This window comes from Mytilus edulis, chromosome 13 (genome assembly GCF_963676685.1).
Source record: "Mytilus edulis chromosome 13, xbMytEdul2.2, whole genome shotgun sequence".
Taxonomy (NCBI): domain Eukaryota; kingdom Metazoa; phylum Mollusca; class Bivalvia; order Mytilida; family Mytilidae; genus Mytilus; species Mytilus edulis.
This window is the reverse complement of record NC_092356.1, coordinates 50813279-50836893: the sequence shown is the minus strand read 5'-3', so window position 1 is coordinate 50836893 and position 23615 is coordinate 50813279. Positions and strand designations below refer to the sequence as shown.

General features: G+C 34.8%; 1 protein-coding gene across 1 annotated transcript in view; it reads right to left on the bottom strand.

The window, feature by feature from the left end:
* LOC139500587 (S1 RNA-binding domain-containing protein 1-like) overlaps positions 1-23615 on the bottom strand; it is a 43238-nt gene that overhangs the window by 5503 nt on the left and 14120 nt on the right. Inside the window, exons 11-13 of the mRNA XM_071289343.1 lie at positions 22401-22483; positions 2097-2203; positions 303-467 (exon numbers count right to left, since the gene is read on the bottom strand). Of these exons, the coding sequence (XP_071145444.1) occupies positions 303-467; positions 2097-2203; positions 22401-22483 (355 nt within the window). The remainder of the gene's footprint in view (positions 1-302; positions 468-2096; positions 2204-22400; positions 22484-23615) is intronic.

Here is a 23615-nt window from a genome sequence, read left to right as displayed (position 1 = left end):
CTCAATGAAATCGGCTGTAACTTTATAAGAAGCATAATAAAGAGATTTATTAATTTCTGTTTTTCCAGTAAATGAACTTACACTTTATATTCATGGACTTCTGATCTGTTTCATAAATATGAAGTCGAATTTAAATTTCATTAACAGGAGAAAAACCTGATAATCTTCAGCTTATAATTAACTGTTTTCAAATTAAGTTGAATGAACTTTGAAGTTAATAAAAATGTAAAATGGTGGATTTTTACAACCTTAACATGATATAACATTTGCAAATATCTATAAACAGATTTAATGTTAAATACCCTTCAAGTGAAGCAATGACTCTGATGAAACCTGCACACTGTTCGTAAGACTTGTCACCGATACCTTTCACACATTTTACTTGTTGTCTGTTGACAAATAAACCATTATTTTCTCTCCATTCTATTATTTTCTTAGCTGTTGTTGAATTCAAGCCAGCTATTCTCCTGAAAAATTAATATCTAAATTTAGTATTAGATACAAGTTGCTTTTGGCTTTGGACAAGCTTTCAGTAACTGTAACTCTCACATCTGTACAGTGTTTTGTGTCTTTAGTGTTTTGTGTTTTTGTTGGTTGTTTTTGTGCTTAGTATCTATCTGATGAGTTAAACCCTTTCCAACTTATTACTATATTTTGTTACATTGTGCTTTACAAGCTATAGGGAAGGAATGGCATCAGTAAACATGTTTAACCTGCCACATTCTGTATGTGCCTGTCCCGAGTCAGTAGCCTGTAATGTAATGGTTGTTGTTTGTTGCAGTATATCTTCCTTAGATTTTTTTCTGTATGGATCTATATCGGAAAAAAATTGTCTACAACTTTTTATAACCAATAAAAGGAATAATTTCAACAAAAAATTAATTGCATTCAGTCTTCATTGAAGGGTCTTTTATCTAAAGATCACTTTAAAAAATAAATAGGGAACGTGTTCATGGAACACAGATAATGCCCACTGCTTATTATATTATACAAATAATGTTTCGTAAATGTTTCATATCATTAGGTTGAAGCAAGTTAGAGAATGGAAATGAAAAAATCAGCATTTTTTCCGTTTGTAAAGGGGCATAACTCTAGAAAAGTAAAAGTGAAGCCACCAAAATTTTAACTTGATCTGTGTTTTGTAGTAATAAGCTTTGTGTATAACATTCATACCATTTGGTTGAGGAAAGCGAACGGAAACGAAAAAATCAGCAATTTTGTACTAAATTTTGTGTTAAATTTTGAGTCTTTATTATCTGCCCTTGCTACTGTGTCTATTACTGCAAATGAAGTGTTGAATGTTTAGTATCTATATAAAAACAAGCTCTCATCATAATTGAACATCTTAAATCTTAAACTAGCCATCACACGCCTTATAGACCATTGCACATCAGCAAAAGGACCATCGCACATCAGCACATACCATCACTCTAGTACTTCAACACATAACATCACACTTCAGCGTCCCTAAGCAACTATGAGTCCTACATATATAGAATCATATTCAAAACAGTGTGGTCCTGGCCATTGATTGACGACCTAAATTGTCCCATTGACTGGGACAGATTAGGTGAACGTTTGTCTGTAACGACCATTGCTCACTTCTTACTTATTATAGAATTTAAACTGTGGGGTCACCAAAGGTTCTTAACGCCTTTAATAATAAAATAATTCGAAAAATTATTCAGGAATAACCTTAATGTTTGATTTATATTATTGATATAAATCAACACATCGTATTATTCCGGATTCGTTTTTCGAATTGCTTTATTTAGGTGTTGAGAACCTTTGGTGACCCCACAGATTCAGTGTCTTTAACAAGTACATAGTGAGCAGTGATTGTAACCGACAAACGTTCACCTAATCGGTCACAGTCAATGGGCTAATTTAGGTCGTCAATCAATGGCCAGGACCACACTGTTTTGAATATGATTCTAATTACCTCTCCCGTCTTTGTTCTTTTAACTTAAATAGTTAATTTTCTAAATATCAAGCATATCTTTTTCGAAGAATGGCAGCTCTGTGCTGAAAAGTTTACAATTTTTAATTCTATATATAATATTTACTTTTACTAGGGATGTGACAATAAATATTACCTGAGTAAACTCTCACTCCCAGTGTTAACATCTACTCCTACAAAACTGACACATTCTTCAACCACTGAATCTAATGACAGCTTTAGTTGGTTCTTTGGCATGTCATGCTGGTTATAAATAAGTGGTTAATTAAATTATGCATAGTCTGTTAATCAAATAGTCATCTTTATTTTCTTCACATGACTGATCAAATATTAGGTGAGAGACAACACGATCAGAATCCCTATCCTTTTTTTTTTTGGGGGGGGGGGGGGGGGGTGAAAGTATTCAATAATGAGGACACTTGTAAGCACAGAAGGGTCAATATTGCATTGAATTATAAGTGGGAAGTAAAATTAAATAGTGCATTTTCAATAAAGCATTGTCTTGATTGTAGCTGATTCAAGTACAATTCTGGATAATGGGAGATAACTCTAATGTTTAAAGTTGACTTTAACAATGACATCATTAATATTTTAAGAACAGATATAGGATTCCTGCACCTTGCAAAAAGTTATGCTATTTTCTAGACAGGTGTAACATGGTTTTGTGACTTGAATATCTGAGCATATATTTACATTAAGAAAATTTCTGTTAATGTTCATGGACAGAATGTATAGAATGTTGTGATCAATGCGCTATATTTTGTGTATCAAAAAGGTAGTGATAAGCCTTGGAAGATTTAGATATCAAGTCAGTAACATGGTTTTTTTATAGCATTTCATGCAATCTTTACCCAAAAAACTACTTCATTTCTTATTTCAAAATGTTATTGTTTTCTTTCTTTTTACATAACATGTTTTTTATTACCTTACAACATAAGAAATATTTTATCATTCTGTTACTTGAAAACTGTTAGTGATGTCAAGGATTTGTATAGTTAGAAGGATTGAAATCTCTGGGTTTATCGTTATCTCTTCCGCGGCATGACTTTGCTTCTCGCCACTACTGCTAGATCAGATTACGATATCGGAATCACTGAATGTGATTTTGTACACATGTATCGAGTTGTTTTCTTATTTTTGTCACGTATAGACAATGTTGTAATGGTAAAGGACTTTATTCATTCTTAAATGTGATTATTATTTATTACCATTTCAATTGACAAAAAAGCGTTATTCAAGTGTTTTATTTGATGTACATTGTAATGCAATGTGTATAACGACAGGTGACAATCTGTTTGTATGTTAACTTTTGTAACTTTTTATTTTCAGTCAATTGCCAAAGTAATGAAATAAAAATCTCATTCTTGTATAAAATGATGTCATTATAGCTATATCATATGCAAATTTGCATCTACGGAAAATGTCAATCTCGGAAAACAGGTGCAAAACCATTTTTGTGGCAAGCTCAGCTAATCTGACCACAACAAGCGATATTGTGAGGTGCTCTTTCGCCAATTATTTTCATAGTTAAAGACCCAAAAGAACTGACCACTCATTTCAAGACGAATTACTGCATTGCGTTTTATATACATGTCAGTGGCTGATCATTATCATAAGGTTGGGACAAGTACTGTTAAAGAGGGGGCCTATTGGTAAACACTATAAAACTGCCTCTGTATGTTACTGTAGCTGGTTTCAATCATTATAAACATGATAAAGGCATTAAATAAACGTTAGCCAGTGTGTTTTAAATAATCAACTGCAAGCATTTTTTTTTAATTGTACTTATATATAACATTACATTTTTAAATGCACTTTTTTTGCTTGTTAGAGCACTTAAATCAATTTGTGCATGACTTATTAAATAGGGAAACCTTATAGTGTCAGCTCTCAAATAGTCAATCATGGAATTATTCATGGTTATGTATTATAGTATAATACAGATATTAAGTTGAAAAGAGCGACTTGCCATATACCAAAGAAGACTTCTTTCATCTTTTTCTGACTGTACGTTGGTACACTTTCATATGAGGTACAAAAATGTAAGTTACAGCAGTTTACATCAAGTCTTACTTTTCTGTATGTAACTTTAATGTCTGCTAAATGTAGGTCTAAACTGTGGTGTCTGTAGATATTTATCAATAAATGTCTTTGTAAACATGATAACTAAAATGGTTATTGTCTATCATTAGTTACTTTTTGTACAATTTTGCCTTGTACATGTATTGACTTTATAGCGCACAGTTACGAATATACATGTAAAACACTAACTTTTGTCTATCAAGATAAGAAATAAGGATAGATTGAATAATTGCTTACAGTAACATCATTTATTCTTTGGTGAACTGAGCTGTCTCATTTGATTGGCAATTATACCGCATCCCGCATCTCTTTACTTTTATGTCTTAACTTCAAATTTGGTATAAAAACTATTTTTTGTTGGTTTCGTGTGATAATATAAAATTATATCGACCTGCTATGCTGCATGGGTTTTGTTGATCGTGGTTGACATACATTAATATTCATAGATTCAATCATTGTACATGTAGACTACTAGTTTTTAAAATATTCATTTGATATTGGATGGATAGTTGTCTCATTTCAATCATATCCCAGGTATCCTTGCTTATTTTACTACACATACATGTACTCATAGACATTTATAAAGGCAGCGACAAAGAAAGAGAATCGTCAATATACACTCAACACCAAGCAAATTCAACGTATTAAATGAATCTGACATGTGATGGAATTTTAAAAAAGATGTTCCAACGATTTATTTTTACGTTAAGATATAGAAATAACCCAATTCAACCCAGGTATCACATGATCATCTATCAAGTCACTATCAAAGTTCCCAACACACAAAGCGTAGCTCTCAAGTTTTGGTATAAGAGATTGAATGTTAACGATCCAATGAAATATTGTTGGTATATCTTCAATAAATGATATTCAGAGGAACGTTCTGGTAAATAGTGGCATTCAGTTGTACCGATACACTAGTATTTCTATTTGAAGGCATGCCGTATGTTATTCCACATGATTAGTGCATGAATGGCCAACTGCTGTTGGCACACACTGCTTAGACTTTTTTTGGAACTTTCCTTGTGTCTGGACTTTTCTTCTTAACATTCACCAGTTTGGGCATTTTGGAAAATACTGGAAAAAAATGTGTAATATAGTTACATGTGGCAATAAACATGATAATAATACCATAGCATATGGCTTAAACAATTCCTTAACAATAGCAATATTACCTCAAGATCTCTGCTCGAATAATTATATTTGCAAGATTTATGTTAGTTTTCTATGGGTTTATGATTACACCAGAGACATATATGTCTCCGATTACATTAGTGTATATGTCAGCTTTATATGAAAATTCAGGATTTTTTTATATTGTACATGTAGCAATGTTTCTATTGTTTTTAATATTTTGAAATATTGTAGGATCATAAGATGTCACAAACAAACAAAAAATCATATATTTTGATTTAATGGTGCTTGCTAATAACCATGCTTAACTACAAAACTATGTATATATACACGTACATATTATAATAGGTGGAACTATTTGGGTCTATCTTTGACATCGTTGCAGGAAAACATCTTGCAAGGCTGTTTTGATTTTTTTGCTTTGACAACGTTGCAGGAAAACATCTAGCAAGGCCTTTTTCTTTGTTAGATTTGAAGCTGTTGCAGGAAAAAAATAATTTAGCCTTGTAAAACGCCATGATTTAACAGGCATAATAATTAATTGGACTTGTATAATGCATGTGATATGTGGTATAAACAGATAGAGATTGAGAAGAAGGGAGTCCATAATATTGATAATAACATGCATAATAAAGAGGGGCAACGATTTATAATGAAGACAAAAACAGCACTACCTATGCATCATTAAAGGCATTAAAGTAGATGAGCTGAGTTGGTGTATTATATTGATGTCAGTTAAAAAATACATTCATTTGTACACAATGTACTTTCACAATACTAGGAAGGTCAGCTGCCGGGCTGAGCTGGTAAACATTGGGCTGAACATTTGAAAAGATTACCATCCATGCATTGTCCCTTTCCACATCTGCAAAGGCAAATCTATGGTGTTTTCTATGGAACATGGCTAGTTAAGATTGATGTAAAACTATTTCAAAACACATTGGTTTAACGATTTCATTTTGGTATAAACAGAAAGGTAGTATCAGATTATTATGACAACTGGATCCCCTCTCAATATAGGCCAGGTAAATTGCGATTCATCTGAGAACCACTGTTGTGTAATATAGTATAATGGACGTGACATTAATATGTAGACAGTATGGTAGTTAGATATACCGCGTAGTCCGATTCCCGGAATGATCCATTGATAACTACCCAACTCAGGATAAGATCTCGGAAAGTTACCAGGTAACGAGAGTTGGCGTATTGGCGGGAATATAACGCAAGTAATATTGCCAGAGCAGATATATTAGAAGATATTCGGTGAGTTAGTACAATTAGGAGCATTGCATTGTATTACGAATATTAGTATTAAGTGATAATACTCGGAAATCGTGTAATTGCGGAGTTCGTATTGCTACGTTTGGTATATTATGAAGTGTATGAACACGGAATTAATATAAGCATAAAATTTGCGTTAGTTACAGTGTTTACAAATTTTTGTTGAATAATTGTTACACGTTTGGCAAAAATTTTCCATTTCGCATGGTAAGAAGTAAAATTAACCGGCATCAGTTAAAATTAGACAGATTAGCCATTTCCGGAGAAAATTAGCCATGGTTGGATAAAATTAGCAATTTTCGAAAAGAATAGCCGTTTTTGGTGTGGTTAGCTACATAGCACATTTACATTAAAAACAATTCTGGTTCAGCAACCAGTGATTTAATTAAACTGTATTTGTGTTTATATAACATAATGGCAACATTAGCTTTTCAGTAGCAATGCATTAAAATCAACAGCTGTTCTTATGAAGAATTAAGGTTGTTGCCTGGTGTGGGAAATGTTATAGCTGACAAGATTATGTCTTTAAGAGAGACACTTGGTAATATTCAGCCTGAGCATCTTTCTGAAATACCAAGACTAAAAATTACTGAGGCGTTGATGGATTTGATAGATTTTTCACCGGTTATCCAGCAACCAGATTACAATTCGCAGCCACAATTCAGTTATGATTTACAAGATTATGTTGACATTGGTGAGGTGAAAACAACTGCATTTCAATCAGGATATTCTAAACAAGTTGCAAAAAGCATGAATTTTCAGATTCTGAAGCACCTTCTGATGAATATTTGCTTAAACCTGAGCGTGAGGAAGTCACATTAAGGTACAGTATTCGACAATCGATTGATTCGACAAGAGTTGATTTTTCCTTCAGGTTTTAATTCAATTCAATTAAAAAGAATGAAATGAATAGACACATTAACGATCGATTTATTCAACAAAACTTTAATGATAGATACGATCGATAACGATTGAACATTGTTTGTCGATTCAATCAACTCAATGTATTAATGATGGATACTCTATTGTAACGATTGATACGATCGATAACGATTGAACATAGTTTGTCGATTCAATCAACTCAATGCATACGTGTTATGACGAAGACTCGATCGTAACGATCGATATGATCGATAACGATTGAACGTCATGTGTCGAATCAATCAACTCAATGTAGTTTGATGAAGACGTCACTCGATCGTAACAATCGATACGATCGATATCGATTGAACGTCAAATGTCGAATCAATCAACTCAATGTATTTCGATGAAGACGTAACTCGATCGTAACGATCGATACGATCGATATCGATTGAACGTTATATGTCGAATCAATCAACTCAATGTGTTCCATGAAGACTCGATTGAACTCCATGGAATTAATTGACTTAATTTGTTAATGGTATAAACTACTTAATAAATGTTATTAATATAGATTTAACAAAATAAGTTGTATTACTGTATTTCCCACTTCAGCATTGATGGAGATAAACTCTATGAAAATAATATAAGTCAGATTGGGTACGGAGATATTAGTATAGTGAACATAAAATGTACATACAATTGAAACAGATACAAAAGTTGAATCACAGGAATTTGCTGTTTCAAAGACTTTTTACACTTATAAAACATTTTTAACATTAATTTAAGTTTGAGGAAGGTTCATAGCAACAGTTTCAGAAGAGAGAAAATATGAATGTCACAAAAATGTGTATTGTAGTAGCCAGTGTATGACAGTAGTATATATAGATCATTAAAATGAAGAAACTGAAGTGAATAAACAAACATGAAAATTATTATCAAATGAATATTAGAGGAAAGATCGTTCAATGTGCCTGCTTGTGCTGTAGTATGTAAATATATGCTGGCTTAATTGCGCATATACAATTTTTTTTTATAGCTGTATTAAATATAAGCCATCTAGAGTCGTAGACTGTGTTTATGTGCCTTTTAGCGCCGTAGGCTGTGTCAATTTATCGCTTAGTTGTTGTGTCGGACTCCGGTTAGGGTTGGAGCAGGAACATATATATTACTGTATATTGTTCCCAGGTTGGAGTTCGGGTGACAGTAAGACTGCATATATATATATACGACTACTAGCGCCGTAGGCTGTGTCAATATGCCGCCTAGCGTCGTAGGCTGTGTCAATATGCCTCCTAGCGCCGTAGGCTGTGTCAATATGCCTCATAGCGCCGTAGGCTATGATATTGTATCAGACGTAGGTTATGGTTAAAGTTAGAGTAATAGTAAGACTGTATTAAATATAATTCTACCGCCATAGACTGTGTCTATATGTCACCGAGTGCTACCGTAGGCTATGTTATTGTTTTAGACCTAGGTTAGGGTTAGATTTAGGGTTTTATTAAGACTGTAATGCCTGCGTCACACTGTCCCGATTTTTATATACGATGGACACCCGAATGCGAAAATTGTAAGTTCGGACGAAGTTGGTCCCGATCTCGTTAAAATACAAAAAAGTGACCGAAGCAAGTACGACGAATAACGAAGTCTATACGATGGTGCCGAAATTATATACGATAGCAAAGATGGACCTACGAAGGTTGACCGAAGACGGGTATTTAAGCTTTATATTTCAGCCGAAGCCTACATGATGGATCACGAAGGCTCCACGATGGATTACGAAGGCTACACGATGGATAAAGATGATGGCGCGATGGCCATACGATGTCTTTTAGACATCGTGTACAGCTTACGATGCATTTAAATTGTGGACATTTAAAACTAATATGCTTCAAAAGATTTTAACCATATTTGGTATATTGTTCCTCCTTGTAATGATCTGACATTTTTTACATTCAATGCCAAAGGTCAAGGTCATGCAGATGGATTTTTTTTTCTCCTTGAAATAGCATAATACATAGGAAATTGGTTGCTAATTTTTTTACCTGCTGGATCTAAAGACAATATTAAAATGTGTGCACTAGTCTGAATAATCACCCATAATTATGCCCATGTTTACTCAAATTACTGATCTATCTTAAAGGTAAGGTAATGGGTTGTTTATTCCATTTTATTCAAAAAGAGCTCTTTCCAGGAGAATATCATAATAATATAGACAAAAGGAAGGATGTGGGGAAAGCAACAAATGCACAAAAAATATGACATATAGAAACAAAATGGTTATGGAGTAAACATTCGTGTGACAACAACTCAGACGATACATAAAAAATCGGAATAATGAAGAAAAAGTTGATTTCCCTATATACGTGAACCTGCAGTGTTGGTGTACGAGGGGCGTTTATGATTTTCATTATGTTACTTGATATGAAAAATTGACAAAAAATAATATTTAACTTTAAAAGTAAATCCTGAGCCCGTAATAGCTGCTCTTCTTATTCCATTTGAATTAATAGAAACAACGCTGTCGCCTTTCTTGTTCTCATAGAATGATATGATATGAGCTCCATGTTTTGTGAACGTCTTTCTTACCTCTTATTAGACTGACCAGTGCATATCGCGCATGGCACTTTAAACTTTTCCTCAATAGAAATTATTTTTTTGCATACTTGATTTGCATAGGATTTTGTTCAGTAAAAAGAAATCATCCGGTTTAAAGTGTTAATGTATTATGAAAATGAATATTTCATCAATGAAATTGAAGTCAGAGATTCTCATGAATCTCTTTTTCATATTAGATACAATTTTTTTTTAAGTCTTATGCAGACTTTTTGGAGTCAAAAGCGTTTCAATTGAGGTACTACACAGGCGCCAAAAGGCGTCATTATGGAATAAAGGGGGTGGCGTCAAAAGGCGTCATTATGTATTTTAGCGCGAAAATTAACTTACATTTAGCTGGATTTATTGCCGTCGTAGTTCCATCTTGTCGCCTTTGTACTTTTATTCGATGACAACACGACGGGATTACGAGGTCTTCACGAAGTCGTGTTGCCATCGTAAGACCTTCGGGTAGCTTCGTGATTCATTCGTGTAGACATCGTAATGTCAAAACTGCCCTATGGAAACGATGGAAACACGAATTCAATACGATGTTCAAAGATGCATTCCCGGTGACATTACGATGGTGAGGATGGTGATACGAACTCAATACGAACCCTCAACATCGGACGCACCTTCGTGGATTTTTTAACATGTTAAAAAATTTAGAACCCTTCCCGAAGTTGTCCCCGAAGGCTAGAAAAAGTGGCCGATGGTTCTACGATGGTTAAGATGGCACTACGAATAGCCCGATCTGGATACGATCAGTCCCGATTTTGAAATTTTCCATAATCGTGTTGCTATCGGCGTAAAAATCGGGACAGTGTGACGCGGGCATAATGAATATGCCTTCTTGCAACGTAGGCTGTGTAAATATGACACTTAGGAGCGTATACTATTTTATTGTATCATACTTAGGTTAGGGTTAGAGTTGGTGTAATAGTAAGAATGTATCAAATATAAGCCATCTAGCGTCGTAGACTGTGTTGATGTGCCTTAATTGTAGCACCGTAGGCTGTGTCAATGTATCGCCCAGCACCGAAGTCTATGTTATTGTGTCAGACTAAGGTAAGGGTTAGAGTTAGGGTGACAGTAAGACTGTAATACATACGGATTCTAGAGCCGTAGGTTGTGTCAATATGATATACCGTAGGCTATGTTATTGTATCAGACTTAGGTTAGGGTTAAAGTTAGAGTAATAGTAAGACTGTATTAAATATGTATTCTAACGCCGTAGGCTGTGTCAATCCGCCGCCAGCGCCGTATGCGTATGTTTATGACAATCCGTCCTCGTCAAAACTATGTTTAAACTATTTTTCGAAAAATTCACATACTGAGAATTACAACAAAGTACACTAAGATTTAAAAACTTCAAAAAAACACACTGAGAATTAAAAATTACACAATGAGAATTAAAAATTACACACTGAGAATTGAAAATTACACACTGAGAATAAAAAATTACACACTGAGATTTCCTAAAGACGCACTGAGATTACAAAAATGAAAAACACACACTGAGAATTGAAAATTACACAATATCACACCTAGCTATATCTATATATAGTGCCATAGACTTTTTTTATTGTGTCATACTTATGTTAGGGTTATATGCCTTCTAGTGCCGTAGGCTATGTATATATGTCGCCGAGCGGCACCATAGGCTATGTTATTGTATCAGACTTAGGTAAGGGTTTAGGTCAGAGTAATAGTAAGACTGTATTAAATATGCCTTCTAGCGCAGAAAGCTGTGATAATATGCCTTATAGCGCCGTATGCTGTGTCAATATACGCCGCCTAGCGCCTTATGCGTATGTTATTGTATTAGACTAAGGTTATAAGAATATCTATTAAAATACAGAGTTGACTGAGTTGACCATATTTATCAACATTCATAATTAGTACAAATGTAATTTTAATGAAGAGTTGACTGAGTTGATTAAATTTATCAACTGTGGAACAATCGTAACGATTGAATACGATCGATACGATCGTGCAACGTTTTAAATGTATAAAAAAATAGAGTTGACTGAGTTGATTAAATTGATCAACTGTGGCACAATCGTAATGATTGAATACGATCGATACGATCGTGCAACGTTTAAAATATAAAAAAAATAGAGTTGACTGAGTTGATTAAATTGATCAACTGTGACACAATCGTAACGATTGAATACGATCGATACGATCGTGAAACATTTAAAATATAAAAAAAGAGAGTTGACTAAGATGAATAAATTGTTCAACTGTAGCACAATCATACTGATTGAATACGATCGATACGATCGTGCAACGTTTTAAATATATAAAAAAAAAATAGAGTTGACTGAGCTGATAAGATTGATCAACTGTGGCACAATCGTAACGATTGAATACGATCGATACGATCGTGGAACGTTTTAAAAAAAATAGAGTTGACTGAGTTGATTCAATTGACCAACTGTGGCACAATCGTAATGATTGAATACGATCGATACGATCGTGCAACGTTTAAAATATAGAAAAATAGAGTTGACTGAGTTGATTAAATTGATCAACTGTGACACAATCGTAATGATTGAATACGATCGATACGATCGTGCAACGTTTAAAATATAAAAAAAATAGAGTTGACTGAGTTGATTAAATTGATCAACTGTGACACAATCGTAACGATTGAATACGATCGATACGATCGTGCAACGTTTAAAATATAAAACAATAGAGTTGACTGAGTTGATTAAATTGATCAACTGTGGCACAATCGTAACGATTGAATACGATCGATACGATCGTGCAACGTTTAAAATATAAAGATAGAGAGTTGACTAAGTTGAATAAATTGTTCAACTGTGTCACAATCGTAATGATTGAATACGATCGATACGATCGTGCAACGTTTTAAACATATAAAAAAATAGAGTTGACTGAGTTGATTATATTGATCGTACAGTTGACTGAGTTGATTAATCCAGACACTAAGAAAGTTTGTAAATTTGGTACAACAATTGATTGAATCGACACATTGACACGATCGAATACAGTTGACAAGATAATTATACTATAAAAAAAATATTGTCGAATCAATCGATTGTCGAATACTGTACCATACTCGGAAGTCAAGCATGATTTATCACGTCCTAGTTCAGCAATGAGCAAAACTTTATACATTGCAGTATGGAGATCATCGGTACTCATAAAAAATCTCCGAACCTGATAAAAAGAAGTCATTACTTCAAACTGAGTGGCGATTAAGATAAAGTTCAAGATTTGTCTAGTGATCGCAATCTAAGCCAGAAAACATTCATAGAACAGATGAATTAGGGTACACGAAACCAAGTATCAGATTAAATGTTGAGGAAAATTTTGGAAAACATGATTATTCACGTCACCAAAGCACACAGCATCAGACACAACAGTAGGGATGGCAGCAAGGTCCCAATGAAAACATTGAACTAGAGGCTCTAAAGAGCCTGTGTCGCCCACCTTGGTCTATTTGATTATGTGCATATTAAACAAAGGACACAGATGGATTCATGGCAAAGTTGTGTTTTGGTGATGGTGATGTGTTTGTAGATGTTACTTTACTGAACATTCTTGATGTTTACAATTATCTCTATCTATAATGAACTTTGCCCAGTAGTTTCAGTGGAAATTATTTTGTAAAATTTTACAAAATTTATGACAATTGTTAACAATTGATTATTAAGAGCAATAACTCCTTAAGGGGTCAATTGACCATTTTGGTCTTGTTACCTTATTAGTAGGTCTTACTTTGCTGTACATTATTGCTTTTTACAGTTTATCTCTATCTATAATAATATTCAAGATAATAACCAAAAGCTGATTTTTTTTCTTAAAATTACCAATTCAGGAGCAGCAACCCAACAATTGGTTGCCTGAATGGTCTGGAAATTTAAGGGCAGACAGATCTTGATCTAATGAACAATTTTGTTTTTTGAAAAATTTGCTCGAAATGCTTTGGGTTTAGATATATGAGCCAAAAACTGCATGTTACCCCTACATGTATGTTCTATTATAAGCCATGTCGGCCATCTTAGTTCGCGGACATGATCATCAGACACAATTTGTTCACTACATACCCTAATGATGATTGTTTACAACTTTGGTTAAATTCATCTTAGCAGTTTCAGAGAAGAAGATTTTTGTGAAGGATAACAAAAATTTAAGAAAAATTGTTAAATATTGACTATAAAAGGGTAATAACTCCTTAAGGGGTCAAATGACCATTTTGGTCATGTTGACCGATTTGTAGAACCTACTTTGTTGAATATTATTGCTGTTTACAGTTTATCTCTATCTATAATAATATTATTTCAGAGATATAAGCCAAAATCTACATTTTACCCCTATGTTATATTTTCAGCCATTACAGCCATCTTGGTTGGTTGGCCGGGTTGTCGGACACATTTTTTAAACAAGATACCCTAATGTTGATTGTGGCTAAGCTTGGTTAAATTTGACCCAGTAGTTTCAGAGGAGAAGACTTTTAATTAAAGATTACAAAAAAATTGTAAAAAATGACTATAAAGGGCAATAATTCCTAAAGTGGTCAACTGACCATTTTAGTCATGTTGACTTATTTGTAGATCTTACTTTGATGAACATTATTGCTGTTTACAGTTTATTTCTATCTATTATAATATTCAAGATAAAAACCATAACCGGCAAAATTTCATTAAAATTACCAATTCAGGGGCAGCAACCCAACAACGGGTTGTCCGATTCATCTGAAATTTTAAGTGCAGATAGATCTTGACCTGGTTAACATTAAACCCATGTCAGATTTGCTCTAAATGCTTTTGTTTCAGAGATAAAAGCCAAAATTTACATTTTACCCCTATGTTCTATTTTTAGCAATGACGGCCATCTTGGTTGGTTGGCCGGGTTGTCGGACACATTTTTTAAATTAGATACCCTTAAGGTGATTGTGGCTAAGTTTGGTGAAATTTGACTCAGTAGTTTCAGAGGAGAAGACTTTTAATTAAAGATTACAAAAAAATGGTAAAAAATGACTATAAAGGGCAATAACTCCTTAAGAGGTCAACTGACCATATTCAAGATAAAAACCAAAAACGGCCAAATTTCCTTAAAATTACCAATTCAGGGGCAGTAACCCAACAACCGGTTGTCTGATTGATCTGAAAATTTCGGGGCAGATATGACCTGATAAACAATTTTACCCCATGTCAGATTTGCTCTAAATGCTTTGGTTTCCGAGTTGTAAGCCAAAATCTACATTGTATTCCTATGTTCTATTTTTAGCCATGGCGGCCATCTTGGTTGGTTGGCCTGGTCAGCGGACACATTTTTAAAATTAGTTACCCTAATGATGATTGTGGCCAAGTTTGGTTAAATTTGGCCCAGTAGTTTTAGAGAAGATTTTTGTAAAAGTTAGCGACGACGGACGACGGACGCCAAGTGAGCGAAAAACGTGATTAGTCACGAAACCATAATCAAAATCAGCAGACATCACAGTTGCGATGACAGCAAGGTCCCAATGAAAACATTGAAAAACATGATTATTCACGAAACCATAATCCACATCAGCCGACATCATAAGTGGGATGGCAGCAAGGACCCAATGAAAAAACCTAAAACAGAAAGACCTGTTCCAGTCCCAAGACGTCATCTACGGTTAGAATCACATACACCATCTATAATTCGTCGTAGAATACCTTCACTAGAAATCAGACGCAGAATACCTTCACCAGAAATATTCAGGGAACCAGTATATTCCTTGAGACACCAAACCCAGCATACTCTTCTACAATGAACAGAAATATGTATACGCCTAGACCCTTTTTAAGTTATCATGAGTCACCGCAATTAATGTCTCCAGCTAAACCTAAATCAAAGAACCTAGAAATACTAAAAGGACTGAAGTATGATGGTTCATCAAGTTGGAAAAATTTTTACACCAAGTTTCAGAGGTATGCTGATCGTTTATCGTGGACTACCAAGGAACGAAAAGACCAACTGTGTTGGTGTTTACATGGCAAGGCAGGTGATTACTATGCAAATTTAATCGACAGGGACCAGGGTGTGGATTATTGTGATGTAATTCACAAACTTGAGAAAAAGTTTAACTTTCAAGACTTGCATGAGACGTTGCAAGTGCAGTTCATGAGTTCACGTCAAAATGCAAATGAGAAATTGGATGATTTGGCAGATCGAGTTCTCTCGTTAGCTTGTAAAGCATTTAGAGATCGTCCCGACAATTATATGTACGCACAAGCTATCTGGAAAATATGCCAGGGATGCTCAGATAAAGAAGCTGGTCAACATGGAGCCACAGCCAGACCAGCATCTGTGGAAGCAGCAATCGATCAGATAAAATGGTTCCAACATAACCACACAGCTATATTTGGTAAACCAACCGCTAGACTTAGCTGTGTATGCTATTGGTAAGACGGACACAAAGACAGAATTGTCTAAACAAATGGAAACATTGCTAGAAAAGATGACTGCTATGGAAGCGTTTCATAAACAGGAAATAGGAAACCTTTAATAGCAGTTTCAAAAACAACAGCAGTTAAAACAGTTTCCTGCACAAAATGAAGTCGAGCCAGCAGCCCAACCATTTAGCCAGCAAACCAACAAACAAGGTAATCGCCATCAATGGCGTAACAGGGATAATAGGCAAGATAATCAGCGACAATCACCATTTAAAAGGCGCTGGGCTTGCTATTTCTATAATCAGTTGGGACGCATACAACGGGACTGTCCTGAATTACAGTCACCGACAGGAAATAGTTATAAAGATTATTTAAACCAGAAAGAGTCGGGATAAAGGGCGGAACACTGACTCAGTCCACACCTAACCGCCTAACATTAAACACTATTTCAAACGATATTAACAAGACACCTGTTTCGGGGATTACCCCGTTAAACCATGTGACATTTAAACATCTACAGATACTTTGTCTAATTCACCACTGCACAAAACGCAGCCTGATAACGATTTACAGCAAGTAATTGACCTTGAGATGCAAGATCCTGTACACTTAGGAGGAACTATTTGCCAGTTAGGTTCAGCATCTATGCTTCTATTCACTTTAAAAGTACAGGGACAGTCAGTAATTTCGGTAGTAGATACTGCAGCAGAAGTAATAATAATTTCTGACAAAGTTTACGAATCTTTCATTAAGAAATCACCCATCAAAAGAAAACAACAATGCAGGCAGCAGGACGTGGTATGCACATGGATGCATTTGTAGTGGGACCAGTCAAATTGAAAATTGGTGAAAGAACATATAGGACATATATTTGTTTTACGCCAATTGATGATGACATGCTATTAGGTCTTGATTTTCTAGTTAGAGCAAACGTGATTCTGGATTGCAGAAAATTGATATTTTTCACTTTTATCTTGACTTACATCTAGAAATTGACAATGAGGGTCGGTTGAAAACAAAACTTTACGACAAAAGAGATGATTTCAGCTTTCCAATTGTGAACTTTCCATTTCTAAGTAGCAACATTCCAGCAGCACCTGCATACGGGGTATATATCTCCCAGTTGATACGATATTCCCGTGCTTGCATTTCCTATCATGATTTTCTTGATAGAGGGTTACTGCTCACAAGGAAGCTATTAAACCAAGAGTTCCAAATGGTGAAGTTGAAATCATCCCTTCGTAAATTTTACGTACGCCATCACGAGTTGGTTGACCGTTATGGAATAACCGTTTCACAAATGATATCGGATATGTTCCTTACATCGTAACTACAATCACCTTCCCTTTCATGAATGTGACCTACCGAATTAGACCATTTACCGGATTTGTTATCACATAAGCAACACGACGGGTGTCGCATGTGGAGCAGGATCTGCTTACCCTTCCGGAGCACCTGAGATCACCCCTAGTTTTTGGTGGGGTTCGTGTTGTTTATTCTTTAGTTTTCTATGTTGTGTCATGTCTACTATTGTTTTTCTGTTTGTCTTTTTCATTTTTAGCCATGGCGTTGTCAGTTTGTTTTAGATTTATGAGTTTGACTGTCCCTTTGGTATCTTTCGTCCCTCTTTTTTCATCAATGGAGAAGCATTACCTATGGTTCATAGAGATGTTGGACTTGTACCGCCTGTGAACGCTATAGCAAGAGTTTCTAAAATTACCGTTCCACATAGAACAGTCATACCTAACTCAGTTGTACAATAAGAGTCAGATTTGTCGGCAGAGATAACAGATTTTATAATTGAACCGAATAAAGAGATAGATGTTTTAATCCCACGTGGTTATTACAACGCCAGTGTTTTGCCATGTGTCAGTCTACTCATTGTAACAAATAACAAGATAGTTTTGCAAGAGGGAACTCTTTTAGGCGAAGCAATAGAAGCTGATGTTGTTGAAACGGGCCCCATCAGTAGCAACAACTGGAATAGCCAGGGATAACAATACACTACCGGAACAGTTACAGAACCTTTTGGATAAATCCATAAAATTGAGAATGGAAATGGGGAATGTGTCAAAGAGACAACAACCCGACCAAATAAAAAACAACAGCAGAGGGTCACCAACAGGTCTTCAATGTAGCGAGAAATTCCCGCACCCGGAGGCGTCCTTCAGCTGGCCCCTAAACAAATATATACTAGTCCAGTGATAATGAACGCCATACTAATTTCCAAATTGTACACAAGAAACTAAAATTAAAATAATACAAGACTAACAAAGGCCAGAGGCTCCTGACTTGGGACAAGCGCAAAAATGCGGCGGGGTTAAACATGTTTGTGAGATCTCAACCCTCCCCTATACCTCTAACCAATGTAGAAAAGTAAACGCATAACAATACGCACATTAAAATTCAGTTCACGAGAAGTCCGAGTCTGATGTCAGAAGATGTAACCAAAGAAAATAAACAAAATGACAATAATACATAAATAACAACAGACTACTAGCAGTTAACTGACATGCCAGCTCCAGACTTCAATTAAACTGACTAAAAGATTATGATTTCATCATATGAACATCAGGCACAATCCTTCCCGTTAGGGGTTTAGTATCATACCATCATATCATATATGAGAAGAACATAACCCGTGTCATGCCAACAACTGTTTTTAGAATAAATGTGTTTAGTTCCGATGCAAAGACCTTATCAGTGACTCAATATAAACGCCAACATATGCAATCTTTAATAACTTGACAACAGTATCGTAATTATATCCCTTCTTAATAAGTCTATTCAAAGGTTTTGTAAGTTTCTGAGGTGAATACTGACACCTTTGTGCTTTATAAAGAATATTTCCATAAAAAATTGGATGTGAAATACCTGAACGTATTAGAAGTCTGCATGTTGAGCTATATTTATGAATGATGTCTTTATACCGATGATAAAATTTAGTAAATGTTTTGACTAGTTTGTGATATCGAAAACCCTGGTGTAATATTTTTTCAGTAATATATAAATTTCTCTCGTTAAAATCTAAAACATTATAATTACATACACGAGCGAATCGTACAAGTTGAGATATATAAACACCGTAAGATGGTGACAAGGGAACGTCACCATGTAAAAACGGATAATTAACGATAGGAAATGAAAAATCATCTCTTTTATCATAAATTTTAGTATTCAGCTTTTCATTAGTGATATAGATATCAAGATCGAGAAAAGGGCAGTGGTCATTGTTAGTATTAGCCTTATTTAAAGTTAGTTCAACAGGATAAATTTCATTAATATACATACTGAAGTCGTCATTATTGAGAGCCAAAATATCATCAAAATATCTTAAAGTATTATTAAATTTGTTTATCAGATGTTGTTTCGATGGGTCTTTGCTTATTTTTGTCATAAATTGTAACTCATAACAATACAAAAACAGGTCCGCAATAAGTGGTGCACAGTTAGTCCCCATTGGAATTCCGATAATCTGACGATATACGGAATCCCCAAAGCGAACAAAAATGTTATCTAGTAAAAATTCAAGGGCATATATAGTATCAAAGTATGTCCAATTAAAATAGTTTTTTTGTTTACTGCTAATAAAAAATGACCTAAAAGAGTTTGAACATATATATTCACATTCTGATTTTTTGAATGCCCATTTAATTAGGTGTGTGAATTTTTTATTAATGAGAATGTGAGGCAATGTGGTATACAGGGTAGAAAAATTAAAACTTTGAACAGATTCAAAATCACCAATATAAGCATGCACTCACTGAAGACCAAAACTCTAAAGTTGAGAACTTACTTCATGAATTTGCTGATGTTTTTGCGCTAGATGATTTTGACTTGGGAACATTTAGCCACATAAAACATGAGACTGATACAGGTGATGTGCGCCCTATCAAACAACGAATAAGACGAACACCCATGTGCTTTGCACACGAAGAAGAAAGCCATTTAAAGAAAATGTTAGATACAGGTATAATAGAACCATCTACATCAGAATGGGCATCTGCGTCAGTACTTGTGCGCAAGCGTGATGGCAACGTACGCTGGTGTATAGATTACCGGAAATTGAATTCCGTGACGAAGAAAGATTTCTACCTGCTTCCTCTGATAGACGAATGTTTGGACACTTTGGCGGAAAATGAATCGTTTTCAAAATTGGACGCAAACAGTGCGTATTATCAGGTAAAAGTGAAGGACTCAGACAAAGAATAGACCGCCTTCATCTCTTTATTCCACTTTGTCCGGATGGATTTTGGCGCAATGCCCCAGGGAGTAATGAATCTCGTTCTCCGAGGTTTAACATGGAATGTTGTACTTGCCTTCCTAGAAGATATTCTAGTAATGGGAAAGACATTTGAAGACCATTTACAGAATTAAGATCAGTTTTTGAACGTTTCAGAGAGTATGGGCTGAAATTGAAACCCAGGAAATGTGATTTCTTTAAAAAAGAAATAGACTTTTTAGACAGAACAATCAATAGAGATGGTATGGCCATTGGCAGTGGATATGTTGAAGTTGTTAAGAAATGGAAAGTACCTACGACAACCAGAGAGGTTGAACAATTTCTAGGCTTTTCCAATTATCATAGAACTTTCATAAAGAATTTTGCAGATTTGTCCTACCGATTGTATCAATTGACCGGTAAGAAACCGTACAAATGGGGAGATTCAGAGCAAGAGGCTTTTGACAGACTTGTAGAGGCATTGACAACAACTCAATTATTGGCATTACCCAACAATAAAGACCCATTTATTTTGGATACAGATGCTTCCAATTTCTCAATTGGAGCAGAGTTGATACAAATCCAAGAGGGTGTAGAGCGTCCAGTTGCTTACGGAAGTTTTCATTGACCCATGAGAAAAAAGCGGTATTGCACGACAAGAAAAGAATTGCTTGCCATAGTGAAATTCACCAGACATTACAGACATTACCTTTTAGGAAGAGAGTTTATTGTCCGTACAGATCATAGCAGTTTAACATGGTTAAATTCCCTTATTTGACGGTTTGAGCTTTCTTCTATACACTTTATCACCAATGTTTTACGTTTCTAAACATGTTTGAACATTACTGTAGGTTTATTGTAGAACATTTTTTCCTAAGCCACCTCCATTTTCGCTCCAGAATGCCATTTTTGTTGTAATCAACTCAAAGAAACGGAATAACTAGGAAAACTAATGCATATGTCACTACGAAATTTTCTCAATACATGAAGAAATCATATATCTATCAGAAAATATTAATTTTATCACTCATCTCCATTTTTCGAGAAAGAACTATAAAAATAGAAAATGATGTTAGGACCACCCAATAGGCGGATAGGGTGAGGTCACTTCGGTCAAAATGCAAATTCATTTTATGATGCCGTGTATTCTTACTGCGATCGTAAAAGTTATTAATTACACCAGAACCATTTTAAACTTCTTATTTCAAGCATAACATTTGATAAATATGGATTGTAATACTTACATATCGGGTGTCTATTTGTTTAGGTGATGCAAATGTCCGCCATTAATCAAGGCACATTGAGCATTTTCCAGATGCATCACGGGTAATCACACAAAATCACGCGCTGCATAAGACATTATACTATAGTCTATGCAAAAGTCCACGATATTCCAATCCTTCTTACTATACAAATCCTTGGTGATGTGTACTATTTTTCATTATTTTTTTTCAAAATAACATAATACAAACTATATTTTAGCATAGTATAAACAAGAATGTGTCCTCAGTACACGAATGCCCCACTCGCACTATCATTTTCCATGTTCGGTGGACCGTGAAATTGGGGTAAAAACTCTAATTTGGCATTAAAATTAGAAAGATCATATCATAGGGAACATGTGTACAAAGTTTGAAGTCGATTGGACTTCAACTTCATCAAAAACTACCTTGACCAAAAACTTTAACCTGGAGCGGGACAGACGGACGGACGGACGAACGGAAGGACGGACGAACGGACGCACGGACGAACGGACGCACAGACCAGAAAACATAATGCCCCTCTACTATCATAGGTGGGGCATAAAAACTTCTAGGAATTATAATTTACAGACCTTAAACCCTTTAATAACTGATAATTATCATACCTGGTACTGTCCTACACCTATATGTTTGGGCTCTATTTTTACAAGTTCTGCTAGAGGATCCAATAATCTTCTTGCTATTGATACTGAAATGTAATTCATTAAATGAATTGACTATTATCTATCAAAATATATTTTGAAAAACAAAACTTAACAAGGTTTGTGCTTATAAATAATAAGGTTAACATTGATGACAGCAACCATACCACACACACAATAAATATTGGTTATTGTTTTAAAAGGTATTTTCCTTTATCTTAGCTCCTATACATTTCTAGGAATATGATTAGTTAAAAGCGTCCTCGTGGAAACCGTGTATATTTAATATTAGGTTAGTGGGAGGAGGGGCTTATTTCATACACGGTTAGTAGTGGCATTACGTCCCTTTATATTCCATATAAGGTAATTAGGAGGCGGGGCTTATTTCATACACGGTTAGTAGTGGTGTTACGTCCCTTTAGAAAAACAAAACAGTACTGAGAAAAAATATTAAAGGTTTCAACAGACGAAAAAAGTGATCATAAAGTGAAATAAATTCATAAAACACATTTAAATCTAACAAGTTGTCATTGTTGGCATCTGTTTTTGTAGGATCAAAGGAAGCAGTTTCTTAATCACGGTAATGCTAACTGTATTGAAGACTTGCTCATTTTGATAGGTCACTAGTCTAAATTCTACAAGTTAAGAAAGTCGGTAACTAAAGATAAATTCGTTACATAGTGTGCTATGGACGTAATACGGTATATGTGGGGTCAGTAAATTCCGTATGGGCTTTGTCTCACCCCATATGGAATTCACTGACCTCATATATACCGTATGAGGTCACTAGCACACTATGTAACTAATAATATTGATTGTTGTAATATGGGCCCCATAAAATACAAAATATATGGGTAGAAATAACCTAATAAACTAATTAACCTGTATCCCAATGGATTTACCTCAACCTTAAAAAGCCATCTGTAAGTAGTTATCAACTGTTCTAATTAAGAACAATCACTAAAAATGAGCCATTCAGAGCTTACTCTGATATATATAACATTGGTTGAGATATTGAAAATGCAGAAATGTAAAGAAAGCATTTATATTATATAATCACATTACAATTTTCCTTGTTTGTTAACTATAAGTTACACGTCTGAATATATAGGGCTGTGCAGCATATTTTCTAAGATATATGCCTTAAACTTCTAAGAGTTCTTCTGAAACAATTACTTA